The 24,420-nt window shown below is 34.4% G+C and overlaps 1 protein-coding gene across 3 annotated transcripts in view; it reads right to left on the reverse strand.

Moving 5' to 3' along the window:
- LOC101901176 (protein turtle) overlaps nt 1-24,420 on the reverse strand; it is a 379,534-nt gene that overhangs the window by 92,327 nt on the left and 262,787 nt on the right. For 2 of the 3 annotated variants that reach the window (XM_059124789.1, XM_059124790.1), the window contains 3 exons: nt 12,114-12,384; nt 8,439-9,302; nt 4,498-4,575 (listed from right to left, as the gene is read on the reverse strand). In XM_059124789.1, the coding sequence (XP_058980772.1) occupies nt 4,498-4,575; nt 8,439-9,302; nt 12,114-12,384 (1,213 nt within the window). The remainder of the gene's footprint in view (nt 1-4,497; nt 4,576-8,438; nt 9,303-12,113; nt 12,385-24,420) is intronic. The other variant, XM_059124788.1, reaches the window with a different exon arrangement.

The raw sequence follows: 24,420 nt of genomic DNA on the forward strand, positions 1-24,420 counted from the left end.
GGACTGAAATTAGTATTTTGTTCTCGATCTTTGAATCCTGAACGAGGAATGACCATAATTTTTTTTTTTAATTTCTTTTAAATAGATTTTTAAATATTTTATAATATTTTTTTCCTTCTCTGCCTGATTTACTATTTTCAGGTATTGGCTGGTAAAGGTAGTCCCAGACCTATTCCTTTAGATCTTAAACTGACAAGCTCGTAAAAAAACGATATTACTATCATTTCAGGATATTAAACATTTTTTTTTTCAACAAAACTACTTGTTATCCTCTTTGAAGGATTGGCTGAAGAATTCCAATATTGTTATACGAAAGAGACAACATAAATTACAATGTTTGTCTAGGAAACATAGATAAAAAAAAAAAACAAAATTGCTTTTAACGAATTTCGTCCTCTTAAACCGCAAAAGGTGACGTTATTTGTACTCCTCTTCCACTTGCAACACAAACAAGATTTTGGATACTTTTAATTTGTATACATACGTTTTACTGATCTATATATGACCAAAATGCTAACTTCGCTTCTTAATGAAGCTAAAATGGCTGGCGATTGCAATAACCCATCGTTACCAGGTCAGTACATCATATTTTGACCTACTTGAGGGTGGAGTGGCAGATGGTGTTTGGTGCTGTTGCCGGTGGTCAAGACCACGAAACAGCATTTGAGGTTTTGAGTTAAACCACTTGGATGAAGGACATCCGAATTGGTTCAAAAACAGTGGAGGCCATGTTCTGTGATATGGCCTACAAAAAAGAAGAAAGGTAAATATCATTTACCAGCTCTTTGTTTTCTCTTTGCTTTTTTCACTTTTCGTGTTCTTCGTTGTTGTTTTAATTAAATCCTTTTAGTTTAAGATGTAGCATAGAAAGCGTTTTTGTAGTTTTAGTAGCAGTTGTAGTTGTAGTAGTAGTTTATGTGGCAGTAGAGTAGAAACAAGAAGAAAAGGTAGTGGTTGCTAAAATGGTTTTTTGGTGGTGGCGGTGGAGGTAAGTTGAGGTGGCGGTGGAAGAATCATGCTTCCAAATGTTAGTTAGGACATGCAACAATAGAACAATCATAGCAAGAACAACAAAATAACGGTTTTTTTGTTTGGTAGTTTTTTGGTTTTTGCTTAAAGTCACACACACACACACAGAGACTCAAATTCAAAATAAAGGGGGTCAAAATCAGAACAAAATTTGTTTAATTAATTTATTTTGGTGGTCGGTAGTAGCTTTTCTTCTTAAACAATACAAAACTTGCCCTTAAAGCGAAAATAAAAAATTAAAAAAAAAGATTTGTCTTTATCCATTTTGAAATTTTCTCAAAAGATAGAAACAATTAAAAAATATTTTAAAATATTTTGTTGAGTTGTTTTTTATGGTTTTTAAATTAAATTTTATGTTTAATTAGTAGGCTATATTTAAATTTCCCTTATAACTTGATTTTCGAAATTTAAATCATAAACTCGATATTCAAACATTAAAATTAAAAAAAAAAAACACTTGACTTAAAAATAGAAAAAAATCCCCTTTGTTTCTGCAAGAATGTTTGAAAAGAGCCGTTTATATATTTCTTTTAAATTTCTCGGTAGTTCTAAGCCTATTTTTTTTGGAAATTCAAATGTTGAATTCAGAATTAAAATACAATATACATGAAAAACAATCACTAAAGAAACACCATGAAATTTCTGGGAAAAGTTGAAAAAGGTAGTTCTAAGCTTTCAAATTATTTTATATTATTTTTGGAACTTCAAATCTTAGTAGTTCTAAGCTATTTTTTTGCAAATTCAATTTTGGAATTCAGCATTCAAACATAATAACATATTTATTTTTTTTTAGTCTTCCCTTTCAAGGTATGAAAGTTTGGGGAAAAAAGCTTCGAATCTTGAAGTCAGTATTAAGATACAAAATATTTAACAAATTTTTGCTAAAAGCAGAACAATATCCCCTTTCTTGGTACAAAAGCTTGAATAATCGATTTTTATTGACATTAAAAATACCTTTGGATAAAGGTTTGGGAAAAAAGCTTTATATAGGTCTTTTTTATATCCTCCACCTCCACTATGGAGGGTATATTAAGTTTGTCATTCCGATTATAACACCTCGAAATATACATTTTTGATCATTTTTTTTCGGTCCGTCTGTCCGTTTGTGGTAATCACTCTTGCTTCCGAACGAAATGAAGTAGGTTGTTAAAAAGTATATTATGTCTGCAGGACTTTTGGTATTGAAATTGGGTGATGTAGGTCCACGTTTTGGTATAGCCCCCATATAATGGTACCTCCTTTTTCTCGGTATTTTGGTGATTTAAGCGACATTATTCACCGGAAATGTGTCCAATTTGGTATTTGAAATTCGAAATAGATACCACACCCTAAGACAGAAAATTGTCTGTGCAGGTCCACGTCTTCGTATAACCCCCAAATAACGATACATCCCGATATTCGGTACTTTGATGATTATAGAGACTCTATTCACCGGAATTGCTTCATATTTGGTATTTGAAGTTCGTAATGGATACTACAGCCTATGCCAGAAAATTGTCTGTGCAGGTCCACGTCTTCATATAGCCCCCATATAACAGTATATCCCGATATCCGGTATTTTGATGATTTTAGCGACACTATTCACCGGAATTGTTTCATATTTGGTATTTGAAGTTCGTAATGGATATGGATATAGCCTATGACAGAAAATTGTCTGTGCAGGTCCAGGTCTTCGTATAGCCCCATATTTTGTACTTTGATGCTTATAGCTTCATTATTCCCAGGAGTAGTTTCAAATTACGTACTTAGAGTTCGTAAGGGGAACTACAGTCTGTGACAGAAAATTGTCTATGCAGGTGCAGGTCTTCGTATAGGTCCCATATATCAGTACCTCCCCATATTCGACATTTTGACGATTTCAGGTACAATCCTCACCGAAATTGTTTGAGATGTTTTTAATGGATACTACAGCCTGTGACAGAAAATTGTCTCTACAGGTCAACATCTTCGTATAGCTCCGAAATAACGGTACCTCCCAATATTCGGTATTTTGATGATTTTAGCCACATTATTCACCGTTTATTGCAAGTTTAGAATTTGAATTTGATAATGGCTTATGACAAACCATGTCTATGTAGGTCCACGTCGTATAGACCCCAAATATGTTTTTAAGATTTTAACAGAATTTTTAAGAGATTTTATTTTTGAAAAATTTCCAGATGGTGGAGGGTATTCAAAGTTCGGCCCGGCCGAACTTACTGCCTTTAAACTTGTTGGTATTAATTTTTGGAAATTCGAATTTTGAATCCAATATATACCAAAAAAAAAATAATTCCCCAAAAGTACCCTTTGTCATGTCATGGAGGTTTTGGGAAAAAAGCTATACATTTTGGTAGTTATAGGCTTCAATTATTTTTTTATTATTTGAAACTTTAAATCTTGAAGTCAATATTAAAATATATGACAAACTTTGGCTAGAAACAGAACAATATCTTGTTTGTCCTGGTATAAAAGCTTGAAAAAGCTTTATAGGCAAATACCTTTGGATAAAAGTTAGTAGAAAAAAGCTTTTTGTAGGTCTTCCTTTTATTTTTTGATTAGTCCAGACCTAACTTTTTTCATTTTTTTTAAATTCAAGTCATTAAGTCAGTATTCAATTAAAAAATTAAAAAAAACTTGACTTAAAAATAGAAACCATCTCCCTTTTGTTTATATGAAAGTTTGGAAAAAAAGGTATTTTTTATGTACTTGTCTCATATTTTTTTGGCAGTTCCAAGCTTAATACATATTTTTTATATTATTTTTTGAAAATTAACATTGTGGATCCAGTATTCAAATATAATATATAAAACATATTTAAAAATCCCCCATGTCAGCTTTGACAAAAAAGCTCTTGTATAGGTTGCATATTTTTGGTCGTTCTAAACTTCAAATATTTTTTATATAATTTTTTGGAACTCGGAATCTTGAAGTCAATATTCAAACATAAAATATGTAATGAACTTTGACTAAAAATAGAAAAAACATTCCCTTAGTCTTGGTATAAAAGCTTGGAAATAAGAGTTTTTTTGAAGGTATTGATTTTAGGTTTCTTTTGGTAGTTCTTAAAACATATATTTTTATTTATTTTTTTTTTTTTTAAATTCAAATTTTGAATTAATTGAGTTGATTGGATTTAAATATAAAAAATTAAACAAACAAAAAAAAAATTGAACGATATAAAAATTTCCATGTGTTTGGGTATGAAAACTTGGAAATAGAGTTTTTTTACGAAGTTCAAAGCCTTTTTTATTCTTTTCTATTTTTGAAATCCAAATCTTCAAAAAGAAAATTACTTAATTTAAAAAAAATCTCCTTTGTCTTTGTATGAGTTTTTCAACACTTTTTGGGAAAAAGAGCTTTTAAATATACATCAGGTTTAAATGTTTTTTTTTTCTCTACAATTCTAAACTATAAAAATATTTTTTTTTTATTTAACTATTTTTTTAGCTTTTTTTAATTTTGGTTATTGGTTTTGAATTTTCTTACCAGCTTCGTCTGGCATTAGTTGGAATACATGATCGGGCGGTTGTGTTGCAGCCTTGACATTACGTGCCGGGGGAGCTTCTGTTGAATTTGAATTTTCGTTCGTACGTTTCGTTTGCAAATACAACAACGACAACAATTTGTTTGTTTTTGTTTTTTGTTTCGTGTTTGGGGAGGTTGTGAGTCAAATAAAAATTCAAATTTCAACATTTTCGTTTCATTAGGGATTCGTTATTTCGTATGTCGTACGTTTACGTTTATTTTCATTTATCACATTTTCACAATTTTTTCGATTTTTATTTTTTGGGCGATATTTTTTTTTTGGTTTTGATATTTGTCGATTGATTGGTTGGTTGGTTGTTGCAATGTGATTTGATATGAGCAGATAAAGAGAGAGATAGATAGATAGTTATATATATATAGAGATTGATTGGTACAGAGCGATTTTTTTTTTTTTTAATTTGATTTGATTGATTTTGATTCGAGTTTTATGGTCGACAACGAAACGAAACGGTGGTGGTTGGTTTTTTTTTCGGTGGTGACGGTGGTGGTGGTGGTGGTTTCGAAACCAAAATGTAAGAGTTGAGTTGAGATGAAACAAGAAAAGTAAAGATAAAAAGAAAATACAAGAGAAGAAAAAAACATAGATATATTGATTTAGTAAAATGGTTAAAGGCCAATTCCATTAGTAGTTCATCTTCTTTTTTTTTATTTTTTGTTTGATTGGTATTTGTTGACTAATTTATTGATACATATAGGCGGGTTTAAGTGGAGTTTGAAGAAACGAAGTTGGGTTAAGTTGAAGGAGTTTTTGCTATTTTTTTCTTTCAAAAATTTAAATCTTTATAAAATAACGCTTTACTTTGAACTCTTAAGGACGTTGCGTGAACTTATTAGAATTTAGAAAAAAAATACTGAATTATATATATTTAATTAACAAAATATATTAATTTCCAAACTCTAGTGAACTTTTGTGATACAAAATTTCTATACATTTTTCTATTTATTTTTTTGGACCAACAAAAATTGTCTATCACCTCAAGTTTGAATAAAATTGTATTTCAAATAAAACATTTTTTAAAAATCTGAAACAAGAGCCATTTTCAGAAATCGTTTTTTAAAAATTTCTTGGTTTCAATATCCATTAAGGTTTCCCACATCTTGCACTTTTTATTATCTTGGTAAAAAAATCCTTTTTATGTAAATATATGTGATTAGCAGCATAAGGCTTGAGTCAACATGAGTCCCTCCTAGAGTTATGCCCACACGAAACCAGCGTCGGTTTCTAGTATTTTTCTTAAAAAAAAAAAATAGACGGGAACTATTGATTTTATAATATTTGAACAGATGGCCGTGTTAAATTTCAAAAAATTTTAGGTGTGCGTTGAAGAGAGAATAAGGTCAAATCTATGATCAAACGCGTTTGTCGTTGCATACTTTTCGGCGTAAAGGAATGAGAAGGTCGTTTTAAAAATAAACATTTCTTCAGAAAGCTCGTTTCATATAGTTTCTGTTGTAAAACCTTATTTGAAATTTGGATAAATTCAAATTTAGTACCTTAAATCGAACCACATATTATTATTATTTTAACTAAAATTGGAAACCATACAGGGCGAGATGAAAAAACTGCAACTAACTTCAGACTGCTGTCATTTCTAAGCCACTCGTCCGAAAGCTGTTAATATGATGCTAGTGTCAGCACATTATATTGCTTACAAGTGTACAAGAGCATTTTAGTGAGAATTTTTCAGAAAAAATTTATTCGTGGTGGAATTCAAGCGTGATAGTGTGATTTCTTTATATTTGGCTGGAAAACCACAAGTGGCTATCGTTAGAGCACTCCAGCATTTAAATGTGAATAAATCTTTTGTGTCTCGAACCATCGCTCGTTACCGTGATACTGGTAGCGCAGACCGACGTCGAGGAAGAGGACGGAAGAATATAGCAACATCGGCAGAAATGGTTCGAAAAGTAAAGAAGCGACTTCATCGAAACCCGCGCAGTGGCCGAAAAATAGCTCGTGAGCTAAACATATCGCAAAATTCCATTCGGCAAATATTAAAAAATGAGCTCGGCGTAAAGCCATTGAAATTCCAAAAGGTGCAAGAACTTACACCGCAACAGAAAAAAATAGATTCAGAACAGCTAAAGAGTCGCTTCGCTTGGCCGAAAGTGGTGAACTGCCGGATTTGGTTTTCTTCAATGAGAAAACATTCGTTGTCCAGCTGTTTGTTAAAAAACAAAATGATCGTGTTTACTTGCCAAAGAGATCAGCTGAAAATGTGCACCTTCGGTTGGCCACCAGAACTCATGCGCCGCCCATGGTGATGGTGTGGGCCGCCATATCAGCCGATGGTCGCTCTCCGCTTGTATTAATCGACCGTGGCATCAGAATAAATGCCGAATATTATCGCGAAAATATTGTGGAGGATGTATTAAAGCCTTGGGCACGCAAACATTTTGGCCGCAAACCTTGGACATTCCAACAGAACTCAGCATTATCGCACTCAGAACGGTTACTAGGTTACAAGAATGGTTACAAAATGAGGTTCCTCGCTTCATTTCCAACGCACAATGCCCACCAAAATCTCCGGATACCAATCCGTTGGACTAATGTGTCTGGAGTATTTTGAAAAGCAAGGTTGGCACTAAAAAATACCAAAATGTCGATTACATCAAGCAAGCGCTTCGCCGGGAATGGCCCAAAAATACCGCAGATTAACATTCGGACAGCGTGTGACGATTTCATTGGCCGTTTGAAGGCCATAATTCGTGCCAAAGGTGACTAATTCGAACAAATCTAAACTTATTTTATAATTTGATGCTATTTCCGATATTTTTTGCATTTTGATTTTGTTGCAGTTATTTTATCTCACCCTTTAATGTTTTTTTATGCCAACTAATTTGAAACTAACAATTTAGACCGAGTTTCCAAAACCTAAAATAAAACTTAGGAGGTCTCTAGATTCTTGTTTCAAAAATTTGATCCATGCTTTTTGAATCAAAAAATTCCAAACCGATTAGACTTTCACATTGAAGCATGTCCTACAACAAAGTGGAGATCGAATCTCTCAAACATTCAAATCAAGGACAACCAGCCTTTTTGGATGACTGACATTTAATAAATGTGGTTCTCGTTCAATATTAAATTTAATATTGGTTCGCGTTCAAGTTCAACCTAATAGCCTGTCATAAAAGTTCCAAGTTTTGTATGATCTCCAAGGTCCAAGTATGATTTACAATCATACCATCTGTAATAAAAATCCACGTTTATATATCACATTCTCTGAGTAGGTTAACGTTGAAGTATGACCTTCAACAAACTGAAGATCGAAGCAATTAGATATTCAATATTGAATCAAAAAAAAAAAAAAAAAAAAAAATCGTTCAATAATTATTTATAAAATGTTCGTAACATAAAAGAATATTTTGAAAGAATTCTACAGTAAAAAGAATTTTTTTATTACAATTTTTTTTCAAAATTTCTGAAAATTCTTCGAGGATGTAAATAAAAAAATTTGAGTATTATATAAAACCCAATTTCAACTAAGGAATTTTCAAATCAATACCACAACGTCTTAAGAGTTCAAAACAGCAAAACACATTTTTGTAATTTAAAATGTTTAGCATATTTTACTCTCATTTAATTCAATCCCCACATTCGTTTTTCAAACTCCACTTAAACACGACCCAAAATTAATGGTTATAATAATTAATGATATGGTGCATATAAAGCATTTTTGTTAACTTTTAATTGAAATTGAAAATATATAGAAATTTCAATAAAGATAGACAGACGATAGATAGAATAGATAGTTGACAAAAAAATAGTAGTAACAGACTGAAAACTCAAAATACAAACTAAAAAAGAAGTTAAAGAGAGATTCGAAAGAAAGTAGGAAAAACAAACAATCAAACAAAGAACTGTTCAACATCCAACTTACCCACTGTACGCACGGTCATCACTTTGCTCATCATACCGTCGCCAAGCACATTGCGACCGACAACCTGAAATTCGTAGGTAGTACCCGATGCTAAGCCATTGATCGTTACTTCTGTACTACCGGATGGTGTGACCGAGATTGTTTGCCAATCGGTGGCACCCGCCTCACGATACCAAATGGTGTAGTCTTGCTTGTACTCCGAACCGCCACTGTAGCCCGGCATCCATTGTAGGGTGATTGATGATTCTGTGGCCTTGCCGGTTATATTGTAGGGTGCATGCGGTTGGGTGCCTTCGATAACTAGTTGAGTTTGGGACATTAGAGTTGCTACTTCATTAGAGACAACGCATTGATAATAGCCGAAATCCTCACGACGCAAGTTTTCAATGGTAATGTTACCCCCAGAGATGCGTACCCGACTACGCTGTGTGTCGGATAGTTGTTCGCCACCCTGACGCTGCCATTTGATGGTGGGCTTCTGGGTGCCCTCAGCCTCGACGGCGTCACAGTGCATTTCGACACTGTCGCCAACTTTACGCTGATACAGCGATTCTGGTTCAACCGTAAATGTGGGCGGTTTACGCACCAGCACTTCCATTGTTCCCGATGCGCCTTGAGAACCCTCCGAATTGTACGGTTGACAGGTGTAGCGACCCTGATGTTTCTCACTGACATGGGTAAATAGCAGCGATCCGTTGGCCATGACAACGACATCTTTCACCTGATACGGTTCCAGCAGACGATTGTCTTTGGTCCAAGTGACATATTGCAGCTGAGGATTCGATTTAATGTAGCACTGCACAACACCGGCCAAACCGAACGGTAGGTATTGTACAGTGGGTGTAAAGGTCACTTTGGCAGAATCTGAAACGAGGATATTGGAATTATTTAATTTTAAATGAAGAAATTGGATATGAGTTAAGAAAGACAATTAAAAGAAGGGGTATACAAAAATCGATCTAGTGCAGGGTGGTTTTGTATAGAAGGAATTCTATGAAAGGATGACCTTTTAAGGTCTTCTTGGTAGTTGTAAAATATCTACCATTTTTATTGTCGGAAGATTAAAAATTATGGATTATTCCATAAGAATTTACAGGTCAAAACAAATATATTTTTCTCATTACCAAGTAATGGGTAATATCCATGGGTTTTCAAATACCGAACATATTTTCTATCAAATTTTTTTAAATGATCAAAACACGTAGGATTTATATTAAGATTATTGAATGAAGAAGAGAACCGTGGTTTGCAAAAATCGACATCGAGAAGGAAGGACTTCTATAGAAGGAAATTCCTATTAAAATTCCGCTATCTAACCAGCAAAAGTTTAGCAGTTGTATGACCCATTAAAAGGTAATGTAAAATAGCTACCATAAGAATTTACAGATCAAGAAAATTACATTTTTCTTATTACCAAGTAATGAGTGATATCGGCAGTTTTTCAATTGCCGATGTTTTTCCTATTAAAATTCTCAAATTCTCAAAAATATTTCAAAAAATATCGTTTATTCATATCCAAATACGGAACAACTCTAGTTTAGTAAAAATACTCGTTTTTTTTTTTTAATTTTCATGAGTTTGGCATTTGTACCCTAATTCCGGGAAAGTATTTATTTCTTGGGGGACGGACATACGACCCAAAAGTTAAAATATGGGATAGCCGGATATACGACCCAAAAGTTATGAGCGTTTTTTTCAGTTGGCGAAATTTTTTCTGTCAAAATTTTTCAAAATCTCAAAAATATTTCAAAACGTATCGTTTATTCATATCCAAATACGGAACAACTCTATTTCAGCAAAAACGCTCGGATTTTTTTTTAATTTTCCAGTGGTTGATATTTATACCCTAATTCCGAAAATGTATTTATTTCTTGGAGATCGGACGCGGATACCCGGATTATGACCCAAAAGTCTGGGTCCAAGACCCGGATTAGATCCGGACAATATGAGTTTCATTTAAAAGCCTATCCAACAAATGGTCATCAATATGGGGTTATTTAAAACGATCCGTGATTAATGTCTAAATTATCGGACCCGATTTTTTTATTAAAACCCCAAAGTGTCGAAAAAGGGTCTCTTATGGCCATACATAACTATATACCAAATTATAGCAAAGACTCTAACCATTCCAAAATGGTTTTAGAACCCAGACAAACCGATTGTGTTCGGTTTATCATACCAAAGCTTTCCTAAATGATGTTCGGTTTATCATACCAAAGCTTTTCTTGATGCTGTTTTAGGTAGCCGACCTTCGGCTAGACCTTGGGATTTTCTCCTCTTGACATGTCCAACGCAGTCTTCGTGAACCAAAGTTTTTCTAAATTTGATGCTATTTTAGGTGGCCGACCTTGAGTTGGGGATTGAGATTTCCCCTCTGGTTGTTGGACATGAGGCTGGCGAATTAAAGATTTGTTTACTGAGTCGGGTCTTGAAGCCCGGCTCGGCTAGGGGTCCAACACTTGGGATTTTTCGGCTATGGTTTGAGATTTTCTTCTCTGGGCACACTGGCTTCGCGAATCAAAGCTTTTCTAGACTTCATGCTGTTTAGGTAGCCGGCCTTGGGTTGGGTATCGAGATTTTCACCTCTGGTTGTTGGTCATACCCAGAGGAAGCTGGGCGAATTAAAGATTTTTTTAATGAAATCATTATACAATGTACTGATCATAATCAGGTAGACCGGGTTCAAAGACCCATATCTCTGGATCTAAGGAAGACAATAGTTCCTAAAATTCGACTTTTGCGTTTTTTTTAAATTCGGGTCCAAACATTTATCATTGGTTTTAGTAGATCCGGGTATGGACCCAGATTTTCGGCTATGGGTTGAGATTTTCTTCTCGGGGTATGTCCAACACCTGCTTTGCGGAAAAAGTTTTTCTAGGTTTTAAGCTGGTAGCCGGCCTATGGTCTAAATCCGGGTCTTGGGCCTAGATTTACGGCCATCTGCTTTGCGAATTAAAGTCTTTCTAGATTTTATGCTATTTTAGATCGTCGGCCTTGATTCGAGGATTAAAATTTTCTACTCTGGGTGTTGGACATGCCCAGAAGAGGCTGGGGAATTAAAAATATTTATACTGAATTCATTTCTCAATGTATTGAACATAAGTCGGGGTTCAAAGACCCATATCTCTGGATCTAAGGAAGATAATAACTTCCAAAATGGGGTCTTTTGACTTTTAAGGTTTTTTATTTCTAAATAATTGTCCAAAAAGCAAATCATTTTAAAACAACTGCCGAACCATATCGGTGTAGTAGATCCGGGTTTTGGACCCAGCTTTTACGCTAAGGCATGAGATTTTCTCCTCTGGATATGACCAACACCGGCTTCGCGAACAAAAGTTTTCCTTGGGCCGGGGATTAAGATTTTCCACTCTGGGTGTTGGACATACCCAGAGGAGGCTTTGCGAAACTTTTTAAACTGAAGCCATTATTCAATGTACTGAACATAATCGGTTGCCCCAGGTTCAAAGACCCAAATATCTCGGGATCTAAGGAAGATAATAACTCCTAAAATGGGGCCTTTTCCGACTTTTGGGCTATTTTTTTTTTTTTTTGAAATTCGGGTCCAAAAATAGATCATTTTGATACTACATGTTAAATATCTAGGTATCCGGCCCTTCCCCGAAGTTATACATATTTATATATTTGTATAGATATTTATTTCCATTGTATACTTACACAGAACATTCAAATATGCCGATGCACTCTGGGGATCACCAATACCATTCGTTACTTCGCACAAATACTGGCCCGAATCGTCGGCACCGACCGGATTTATTATTAGCGAACCATCCTTGCGTATTGTAATGCGTGTCTCCAATGAGGCCACCTCTCTAACGGGTGAGCCCTCACGAAACCATCGTACGGTGACATTACCAGGCATAGCCTTAGCTTCACATGAAAATATCACCTTTTCGCCCTCTTTTCTAGTTTGATTCGTGGGCGGCACCTGCAAAACGAACGAGAATCGAAACAAACAAAAAAAAACATTAACAAATTCCCAGCCATAAAACAAATAACATTGTTTATTATTTTCTTCTTCTTTTTTTAAGGGGGGAAAGAAAAAGGAGACACACATAAAATAAAGCGGGGGTGGGGGGCTAATCACAAAAAAGGTGATTAAAAGTAACATTTAACCGAAAAATCTAGAGGAGAACATTAAAAGCGTAAGAGATGGTAGATGATGTAAAAAAATTTGTATAAATGCAAGGATATTAATGGATGATGATGGTGATTATGATTAGGGATGGGGCTAAGGAGACAGGTGGAGGGAAGGAGTTTCTTGGGTTTCAGTGGTATTTTTGCCTCTAATAAAGTGAAATATTTGCTTCATTCTTTGGGGAACAAATCCATGAATCTAACGCCAAGCTCGCCAATAACTTTTCGGTTGAGCTTGTAGTTGTTAACGGGTTAAGCTTTATTGTTCCTTTGTGTAAACAAAATTTCAAACCAACCTAAAGCTATCATAAAATGTAATAACAAAATAAATTGCCTTTAATAATTCATTGGATTTATTTAGGCCATTAAATCTTGTATTAACTGTAGACAATTACGAATGGGGTCATTACAATTATTTATTAACTTAACAAATCACTGCAAAACTAAATTAATATCTTTTGACTGATGGGTGGTAATAAAAATTGGCAAAAGACGGTATTATTGCGAAATTGATGTTATCGGGCAACGTAGTGACAATTTGATATCTTGCGATGGCATAGTGTTATGTAACGAATACCTCAAAAAAATCTAAAAATGTTCTAAAATTTTAACGTAGTGGTAATCCTCAAAATCACCATTAACGGCTACACATATTTTGAAGACCTTTTTGGTGAAGTTAAACTACCCATATAAAGAACTAAAAAAAAGTCCGCCGAAAAATACCACTGAAAGGAAACCTGTTATATTGGGGGATAAACGGAGACGTGGCCCTGCTTTTTTTGTCATAGGCTGTAGTACCCTTATACGAGCTTTAAATACGAAAGTTGAAAGAATTCCGGTAAAAATTGTCTCTAGTATCATCAAACTGGAAAAAAATGTCTGTGAATAATGACGCTAATATCATTAAAATAACGAATAAAGGGATGTGTCGTTATATGTTAGCGATGTGAGGAAGTGAACATACTTATACAATTTTCCATGATCCCATTACGAGCTTCAAATACGAAATTTGAAACGATTCCGGTGAATAATTTCCCTAAAATCATCAACATTCGGAATATCGGAAAGTATCGTTATATGGGGTCTATACGAAGGCATGAACCTGCATACGCAATCGTAGGCTGTAGGCATAGGCTGTAGTACCCTTCTAACTTGAACTGCCTGCAGATAAAAGACTGATATTAGGTCTAAAATTAATATTTCGATTAGTTGCAAATGGAATGACGAACTAAATATACCCTCCATACTATGTATAGTGAAGGGTATAAAAAAATACTGAGAATCAAAAGGAACCGTTGACGGGGACCGATATATTCCATTTTCAATACCCGTGCGGCGGATTTATGTGGATAATGCGGCTCTTAAAGCTATTGAATCTTCTACAATCAATTCCGATTTAGTCTTAAGGTGTAGAACTGCTCTGGAGAATCTGCAGACTACTCTCCGGCTTTGAGTTGGCAGGGATGGGCTCGCAGTAAACCTACCTTGAAGTCACTGCCTTCTTAAAACCCTATTTTTATCATTTTACCAGAGAGAATAAAAACTACTTCTCAGGGAGGAATCCCAGCAGTTGCGCCAAAAAGTCTAGCAACGAGGATATTAGTAATACCTTAGCATAATAAGCCCAAACAGTTCAAAACAATTTCCATGTCCCCATATTTAAACTCTAGAAACCAACCTCAATATCAAATTTCAGCTCTATTCCTTCACTCAAAACCAAATTTATTAGCATTTAGTGCTCATATCTAAACAGTCTACACCTCTCCTTCACAGCCATTGGCAAAATCACTTACATATCTTAATTCCAGATACCAACAGAGACCTCAATATCAAATTTCGGAAGTCCAGGTATATTCCTTCACCCAATATCCAATTTAGTACCACTTAGAACTTTTCAAAAAAAAATTAGTACACAATTTCAAAACCAGCTCCATATCTTAACCACATTTACCAATAATGACAACTACATCAAATTTCAGAATGTTATCTCTATCCCCTCACTCAATACCAAATATATTACCATTCAGTACTTTCTTTACAATTATAATACACATTTCTGAAACTACCTCCCTATGTGCACCAACCCTGAACTAAATTTCAGATTTCAAGCATTATCTGTTCACTCAATGCCAAATTGTATCAGATTAGTAATATTTTGTATTTTATTAATAATTTATTCTCACATAAGATTTTAAAATTTTACCCATACATAATTCCAATTGGTACCAACTTTTTTAAGATTTTTCGTAATTTTAATGTACTTTAAGTCCGAACTTCGAAAAACACAGACTTATATTACTCCTATCTCCCAACAAATAGAAAAAATCCATTTTTGGTGCAGAAATGAAACTTTAATCTACAGAAATTATAGGCTTCTATTCTGACCTTAGAAAGATACCCATTTTAATTTTACAGACTGAAAAATTTATCACAAAATCCTAAATTTATCATAAATTTCTTTAAATTAAAAAATTCTGTTAAAATCTTAAAAATACCGAATAAAGCCGTTTATTAGGGTCTACACGACGACCTGCATACGCAACTTTTGTCATAAGCCTGCACAGACAATTTTCTGGCATAGGCTGTAGTATCCATTACGAACTTCAAATACCGAATTTGAAACAATTCCGGTAAATAATGTCGCAAAAATCATCAAAATACCGAATATCTAGAGGTACCGTTATCTAGGGGCTATACGAAGATGTGGACCTACACGGCCCATTTTCAATACCATAAGTCCTGCAGACACAACACACATTTGAGTAAATTTTTATCAACTTACTTCATTTTGTTCGGAAGCTAGAGTGATTTCCAGAGACGGATAGACGGACGGACATTGTTAAATCGACATAGAATTTTATGCTGATCAAGAATATATACACTTTGTGGGGTCTAAAATCGAGGTGTTACAACCGGATTGACAAACTTATTATGCCCTACATACTATGACGGAGGGTATAAAAATTGCATTTTCTGTTCAGTATTAAAAATCCTTGTCTCATTTATCTTCCAGTTTAACCCTTTAAGGCTTTCATAAATCTGATCTCTAAGATTTTTTGATTCAGATAACATTTTTGATAGTTCTAAGAACAATTATTTTTGTACGAGGTATTCATCCATACCTGACAAACATTACATTGCTTGGAAGCATTTTTCAATCTAAGGAGAATTATTTTACGCTCACATTTTTTTCCAATAACAATTCTTTTTTCACAAACATAAATAATTTATTTTTCCCCAAAAGGAATACACTCCCATCTTGACGTCTGAATTCAAATTAAAGCATACGTTGTTACCAGGCGTTGTAAATAAAGGCAGCAGCACATTATTAATAAATATTTAATAAAAGACTTTTGTTCAAAATTATTCAAATATATAACCTCAACAATGCAATTAGCCGAAAACGTTGTTCATATACTCATATATTAATATATCAAAATGCCTCAAATACATGTTAACAAAAGATACGAAAAAAAATCAAAGTAACACCAAACTCAATTAAATTTTTCTAGCCATTAGATATTTCCAAAAATGTAAATATTTGATAATAAAACGACCGACACACACACACACTCATACGCCTGCACACAAATATTCACATTCATTTTTGGCCAAACAAAATCGTGTAGCCATTATTTACTTATTGTCTATCAGCCTTGCGGGTAGACAATAAAAATGTGTGGATGTACGTAAGTGTATGTGTGTGTGTTTGCTCATTTTTAAAATGAATTTCACGACGAGTAGTATATTTGACAGGATGGACCTACATATATGGGTATATACATATATTATACAATGAAAAGTTGTGGCAATTGCTTTTATTTGAATGCGATTGGCGGTGGCGGAGCTGATGTTCAAATTTGATTTTATTTAAACTTTACGTACTCATCACACACATACCCACAAACACACATGTACATTGGCTCTATACTAGACTTATAATGACTGTTCACACAAACAAGTCCTTTTGCCGGAGTTGTAGTACATGCATGTATGTTTGTGTGTGATATCCTGCAAATATTACCACAAGCATCAACGCACAGTTACTAATACAAACATCCACACACACTAACATCGAGGATTTTTTCTCTCCCCAACATGATCAATATTGAATTTTGTTACAAATACCATAAACGTAATTGTATTTGGTTCGTTGTCCGCAACATTCTATCGCGTTTACAGTTCATTTTGTCAAACCCTTGCCCCCCCAAACATCCGGCCAACATCTATCATCGACTTTGTTGCCCTGCATTGGTTGGTTGGGTTCCATTCGCTTCGTTCAGCACTAGTCTGATGTGTCTAAGTGGCTTGGTATATTGGTGATTTTTAATTAAATAAAATTTTCATCACCATTAAATTAGCGCCAAGGGGTTAGGGAATGGCATGGTGCGAAGGGGAGGATGAAGTGTCGCGACTAAAGCAATTTCAATTTTTTGTTATGTGGCGATGAAAATATCGCAATTGAAAATTTAGGTTTTTGGAGGCGCTGTCAATATAGGGGTTATAGGAAGTATTTACATTAAAGGGTGTGCCAGAATAAGGCATTTAAACGATTTTCGATGGAACTTGCTTGTACCGGTTTTTTAAAGATTTAATGATTCTTTAAGGTCCTCAAAGTTTTGAAGAACCCTATACAGGTCTTCCATGGAAAAATAACCTTTTTAAGAGTCTTCTAAACATAGAAGTTCAATGTACGAATGGAAGATTTTTACATAGGGTTTTAATAGATTGAATGTATGTCTTATATAAGGGAGATGTTTAGCTATTACCTTTTTGGCAACATTGGTATAAACAGCCCACGAGGGTTTTGTGTTTTGTTTCGCTTTCAAACATCTTCAGTTTGAATCGTTTTACAAACGAACAACGTTTGCAGAGTAAAAAAAGTCTAAATATCGTGCGGGACCGACTTTATGGTTCCCTACACCCATTGGATATTTAATAGAGCTTCACCTAACAAATAAAAAATATAACAAATCGGATGAACAATATATATGGGGGCTATAGCATTATCTGAACCGATTTTCACCAACATTTTACATACTTGTTTCTAGGCTCAATTCAGTCGTAAGTGCAAAATTCCATCCCATTTGGGCAAATATTATACGTTTGGTGTACAATAAAAGGCAAATCGGACGAATATACATATGGGAGCTATATCCTAATCTGAACCGATTTCGATAAAATTTTGGGAGATGTATTTCTGTGCTGTTTTTGATATATCTCCCCAAATGTCTTTGTTACAGAGTGCATATTACGGCTGCAGAGGACAAATATTTCAAATCGGATGAACAATATGTGCACCTTCGGTTGGCCACCAGAACTCAAGCGCCGGCCATGGTGATAATGTGGGCCGCCATAACAGCCGTTGATAGCTGTACGCTCGTATTAATCGACCGTGGCATCAGAATAAATGCCGAATATTATGGCGAAAATCATCTGGAGGGTGTATTAAAGCCTTGGGCACGGAAACATTTTGGCTTCAGGTCTTGGACATTGTAACAGGACTCACCACCATCGTACTCAGCACGTGCCACCCAAGAATGGTTTCCAAATAAGGTTCCTCGTTTCATTTTCAGAGCACAATGACCACCAAAATCTCCAGATACCAATCCGTTGGACTATTGTGTCTGGAATATTTTGGAAAGCAAGATTGGCACTAAAAAATACCAAACCGTCGATCACCTCAAGCAAGCGCTTCGCAGGGAATGGGCCCTAATACCACAGAGCAACATTCGGGCAGCGTGTGTTTCTTAAATTTGATGCTATTTCCGACATTTTTTGCTTTCATTCAATAAAATTTAAAAAAACAAATGTAAAAAGTATGGTGTTTGATTTTGTTGCAGTTTTTTTTTTATCTCACCCTGTGTGTAGTTGTAACAGTTTTTAAGTTTTTTATGCTGCTATTTTAACATGATTCCATTCTGATTCAAAATATGCCTTAATATTTCATATTTTGGGAAAAGTGTCAGAGGCCGAAATGATCTAGATCTAATTTCATTGTCATATCAGAAAAATATCAATCTTGTTAAAGGGTTTTACAACCCTTTAAAAAATACCACTGTTCAGAATTCTCTGCGCTTCGCCGTCTAATGGCCAGTCTGGGCTTAATAAAATTCCATTTGGTTTTTGTAGTACTGGGTTTGTAAGTCAAAATCCTAAAAGAGGTTGAGCTTCATAGAACAAAGTATTTCACGACCTTTATATAGCCTTAGCCATTAATAAGGTATGCCTCAATAGATTTGGAGATATATTTCACAAATTGGGTATCTTTATACAAGGACTGTATCAAAACGCCGACTTATTGATATTTTTTTTCTTATTGATATTTTTTTACTGCTGACGTTTGAACCTATTAGAACTCAAAATGCCAAGTTTGTAAAAGTAAAAAGAACTTAGAATTGGTGTTTAATCTTTTATAAAGACTATACCAAAAGTGAACCGACATGACCCGTTCTTGAAACCAATAAATATTAAAGCAAACATAAATATTCAAAGCTCTATATTGTTTCAGGCGTAGGTTATAAAAAGGCTATAAAAACTTTGGCCTAACAACCTAAAACACTTTTAGGATTTTGGTTTATAAACCGTGCGCTATCAAATCAACTTGGAATTTTCCATAGCTCAGACTGCCTTTCGGACAGGAAAATTATAAGAAAAATTGCAGCAAATTCGGAAAAAGTGGTAAATTCTCCAAAAATAAATAGAGTTTTTTTTTAACCAAAATGGATTTTATTATGATTTTGATACATATTAGGTTAGCAAATTTCTTATAATGAAAACGGTTTACTTTATTCCTGGCAATATATATTGATGATAAAGATCGATATTAATATTTTCTAAAGATCGACTTCTTCTGTTTCATGCAATACATGAAATAATTTATTTTACAGGATATCAACATGGCTCTTCTATTGAAAATCTAATCTTAGAAAAAAGAAAACTCTTAACTTTAACACGATATTAACAACTTGCTTGCCCAGTGAACCTTTAAATTTCATTATATTAGTTTGACACTTTTGAACTGCTCCAGCACACACATGTAACTTGTGTTACAACAATGTCTAAGATAGCCGTATAACTTCTTTGCCTACACTCTCTCACACCCCCACATACATTAACATGTAAGTATTTCATTTTATGCATCAATCCATCCATCTACCTATCCATCATTCGTTTACGTTTGGCATGGACAACAACAAAAGAATGAGTAGTAAGTGCATGTGATGTTTGACATCAAAAGGATATGCGGCACATGAGGCCATTGCATACATTTAGGAGTACTTAGCTTGGAAAAACATAGGGATGCCAATAGGGCTCAAAATGGGTCATAAAAATTAGTACTGAGTATGAGATTCATTAATGGAATAGAATGAGTAAAACAGACGACTTTATTCGCCATACACCTATTTTTATACCCTCCCGTATAGACAGTATGTAATTTATGGAAATAATAATTTTAGGCATCACAATGTATATATATTCTTGACGATTTAGCCCGTTCGTCCGCCCGTCTTTTATAATCACGCTAGAGTCAAAACGGATTAAGATAGGAAGCTAACATTTTGCACAAATAGGTTTTTTGTCTACAGGCAGGTCAAGATCGAAGATGGGCTATATCGGTCCACCATATCGTATAGCCCCCATACCAGGTTCCCCCCGATATTCGGTATTTTGATGATTTTAGCCACATTTTCCAATGGAATTGTCTGAAAATCCACACAAGAAGTTCCTTTTGGATACTTTAGCCTCTGCACGAGAATTGCATCATAGTATGGATGGTATATTAAGTTTGTCATTCCGTTTGTAACACCTCGAAATATACATTTTATGCTTGATCAGCATAAAATTTTATGTTGATTTAACTATGTCCGTCCGTCTATCCGTCTGTGGAAGTCAATGTAGTTTCCGAACGAAATAAAGTAATTTGATAAAATTTTACTTAAATGTGTTTTATGTCTGCGGGACTATTGGATTTGAAAATGGGTAATGTAAGGCCACGTTTTGGTATAGCCCCCATGGTACTTTCCTATTTTCGGTATTTTGGTGATGTCGCTTAACATTATTCACCGGAAATGTTTCCAAGTTGGTATTTGAAGTTCGTAACGGATGCTACAGTCTATGACAGAAAATTGTCTGTGCAGGTCCACGTCTTCAAATAGCCCCCATATAATTGTACCTCCCGATATTCGGTATTTTGATGATTATAGCGACATTATTCACCGGAATCGTTCCCAGTTTGGTATTTGAAGTTCGTAATGGGTACTACAGCTATTGACAGAAAATTATTTGTGCAGGTCCACGTCTTCGTATAGCCTCCACATAACGGTTCCTCCCAATATTCGGTATTTTGATGCTTATAGCGTCATTATTCAAAATTTCGTATGCAGGTCCACCTGTTCTTATAGCCTCCGTATAACGATACCTCCCGATATTCCGTATTTTGATGATTTTAGGGACACTATTCACCAGAATTGTTTTAAATTTCGTAGTTGAAGCTCGTAATGGGTACTACATCATGGCACGGAAAATTATCTATATAGCTCTACGTTTTTATATGGCACCCCCCCTCTATTCTGTATTTTGATTTGATTTATTCACCGGAATGTTTCCAAGTTTGATAATATTAGCTACTTTTTTACCGGAAATGTTTCAAATTTCGTAATGGTTCCTGCAGTAATGCACGACCACGTCTTCGTATAGCCCCTTCATAACGATTTTTGCCACATTTTTCCACGGATCTTTATAGGTATTTATAGGTCATAATGGGTTCCTCCTGTGGCAGAACATTGTATGTATAGGTTTACGTTTTCGTATAACGGTACCTTCTTATATTCGGTATTTTGAAGATTTTTGCCACATTTTTCCACGATTTTGTTTATAAATTGGTATTTGTTGGTCATAGTGGGTTCTAGCTCCGGTTGCGGAACATATAATGTATAAGTCCACGTTTTCGTATAGCCCCCATACAACGGTACCGCTCGATTTCCAATATTTTGATCATGTTTGCCACATTTTTCTACTGATTTGTCTAAAAATTGGTTTTTGTAGTTCTTAATGGGTTCTCGCTCCGGTGGCAGATCATTGAATATCTAGGTCCATTTTTCCTATAGCTCACATATAACGGCATTGATATTCGGAATTTGGATAATCGTTTAGCATGTACGCACACATTTTTTTTCAAATTCGGTATTTAAGACTAGCAATAGATTACAATCGTTGTAATATAAAGTTGTCCATGTATGTAGGTACCCGTTTTGGTATGGCCTCCATATAACGAACCCAGTCACTTTATGGTTTTTTGATAAGTGTAACTGCGTTATCCAAACAATCTTACTGGTTAATATATATCTTAAGTGGAACATGCTTGAATTCAGATACTTTTATATAAAAATCGTTACTTATTCAAAGGTGGAGAGTATTAGAAGTTAGGCCCGACCAAACCTAACAGTCTTTTACTTATTTTATTATAAAGCAGGCAACATGGACTGAATCAGTCAAGAATTTAATAGAATATATGTGTAAGGTAAGATAAGGTCCCGATTTTTTGTAAAACATACCTATTTGTATTTTTTTTTCTGCTGAACCCTAAAAAATCGCCAATCGTCAACCCTACTTTTGGCGAACTTTACATGCTTACGCTTTATGCGAAACATCTACTCATCTTACAATAAACGGATGGCACACCTGATGTTCGTGTTCAATTTACATCAAACACAATACAACATATACTCAATACACATGCATTTCAATTCAAATGATGTGTGTGTGTGTGTGCGTGTAAGGATGTCGGTTTTTCTTTTGCTTTGCTTTCCTTTTCTTTTTGTTGTATTTTGGTTTTTCTTTTGATATGCAGTTCATTGTAATAATGCAACATTTACATTATTTCTATAAGTCAGTGCATGCAGACATATGTATGTGTAATTGTGTGTGTGTGTGTAATAGAGGGTGTACATGCATGACTGATACATATGGCTGTTATTCGTTTAAAGTTTGGTTGCCTGACTGACTGACTGAATAAATGACATGACATTTTCCGAAAGCAAATCCTGCACTCGACAAGCTGTCATTCAAATGTCAAATATTAAATGACTGCTCATACCAGGCAGCAACAACAACAGCAGAAGCAGCAAAGACATCGGGGACAATGGTAGTAACAAGGAACCGTAGTAGCAGTTTCGACAACGACAACAATAGTTGCAGTTGCAAAGCAACATTAACACACACGCATACACATGTAAATAATGTTATACAACATTTACATATAAGAAATAATGGAGGAAAAATATTTATATTATACCTATAAGAACATACATACATATGTATGCATGTCCTTACGATTGATTGGAAATTTTTAAGTAGAAATTTCGAAAATTTTAAAGGAGTTATTAATTTTGACATATGCAAGCTAACCTGTCGATTATTACTTGTTTTGTTTCTTTTTCGCTTTGCTGTTAATAAATTTTTCATGTTGTGCATTTATTCAAGTAGTTTTTATACATATGTATGTGTAGTCTACACATATGTATGACTATATATGTCCTGCAATTGTTGCCATAGTAACGCCTAAAGTGGGTCATTTTATACAAAAAAAAAAAAGAAATATTACTTTGAATTGACTGACGTCAAATCGATTATATAAATAAATTAAATAAAAAAAAAAATGATTTATGACTTTTCGTATGCACATAATTTGGGGTAGGTGCTATAGAATTGAGAGCACTTAAAGGCTATGTATATCGAATATTTCAACCAAGGGACTTTTCTGAACCCTTTGAGAAAATCTTTACATATAAATGCATTATTCTACAAGTAACTACAAATTGGTTGGAATGTAATCTATAGATCAACCTTTAGAACCAACAGAAAATAGAGCACGGTTTTAAGCAATGTTTTAAAAATCCAAAAAATACGTCTTCAACCCAAACATTGGAAACATGCAAAATTAAATCATTTACCCATGATAGAAAGTGAAATGAAAATTTCTTTACACGATCGCACGGAATCGTTTTTATAGGAAAATATTAATTTTTTTTTTAGTTGCAGGCTTAATCCCTTTATTGTTGTAATTATAAAAACAACGTTTTTTATTAGTGGAGAACGATTCAATTATAATCGAATCGATTCGAAAATATGATTCAGGTTTATAGAAGGATTTCGGTCATTGGAAATGCTACAGATATGATATTAAATTAATTGAAGACCTGTAAAAAATCTTTTCAACAGAAGACAAAACTTTTTTTCTACTTTAAGATATGTATGTATTCTATCTGTTACATATTTTCGGGGGAGCTGTAGATTAATTTTATAGATATAACTTACTGTACGCAATTCTTAAATTAAATATCCAAAGAAGAACTACATAAGGAGTCAGTCGAAGGAGTCAGTATTTTTAGCTTTATGTGATCCCTTGTAACAAATAGTGGAAATATATTCAAAATTATCTGCAGTAAGAGTTTATATCCTCTGAAAACCTGATTTGCAAATTACAGCTCTTTTGGTTGTTAAAGAACCCTCAAAATTATCTAAAATTTGGATTGGGGATCGACACAGCACATTTTCATTACCAATTATCTTAAACAAAATAAAATTGCATTGTCAATTTTCAAAGTTCTGCATAATACCCAGTGGCCACTACCGGTAACCACTGGAGAGTATTTCTTTTCCAGAGTTGGAGTAGGTGGCCTTTAAGGACAACAGCTTTAGAGAATCTGGCCTGTACAGGTTGCTTCTACAGAATATATCGTCTGCCGAGCATATGATTACAGAGCCTGCTACTACAGATTAATTTTCTAACTCTAGCTTGCCTCAGATTGCTCTACAGCAAAGC

This window comes from Musca domestica, unplaced genomic scaffold (genome assembly GCF_030504385.1).
Source record: "Musca domestica strain aabys unplaced genomic scaffold, Musca_domestica.polishedcontigs.V.1.1 3, whole genome shotgun sequence".
NCBI lineage: Eukaryota > Metazoa > Arthropoda > Insecta > Diptera > Muscidae > Musca > Musca domestica.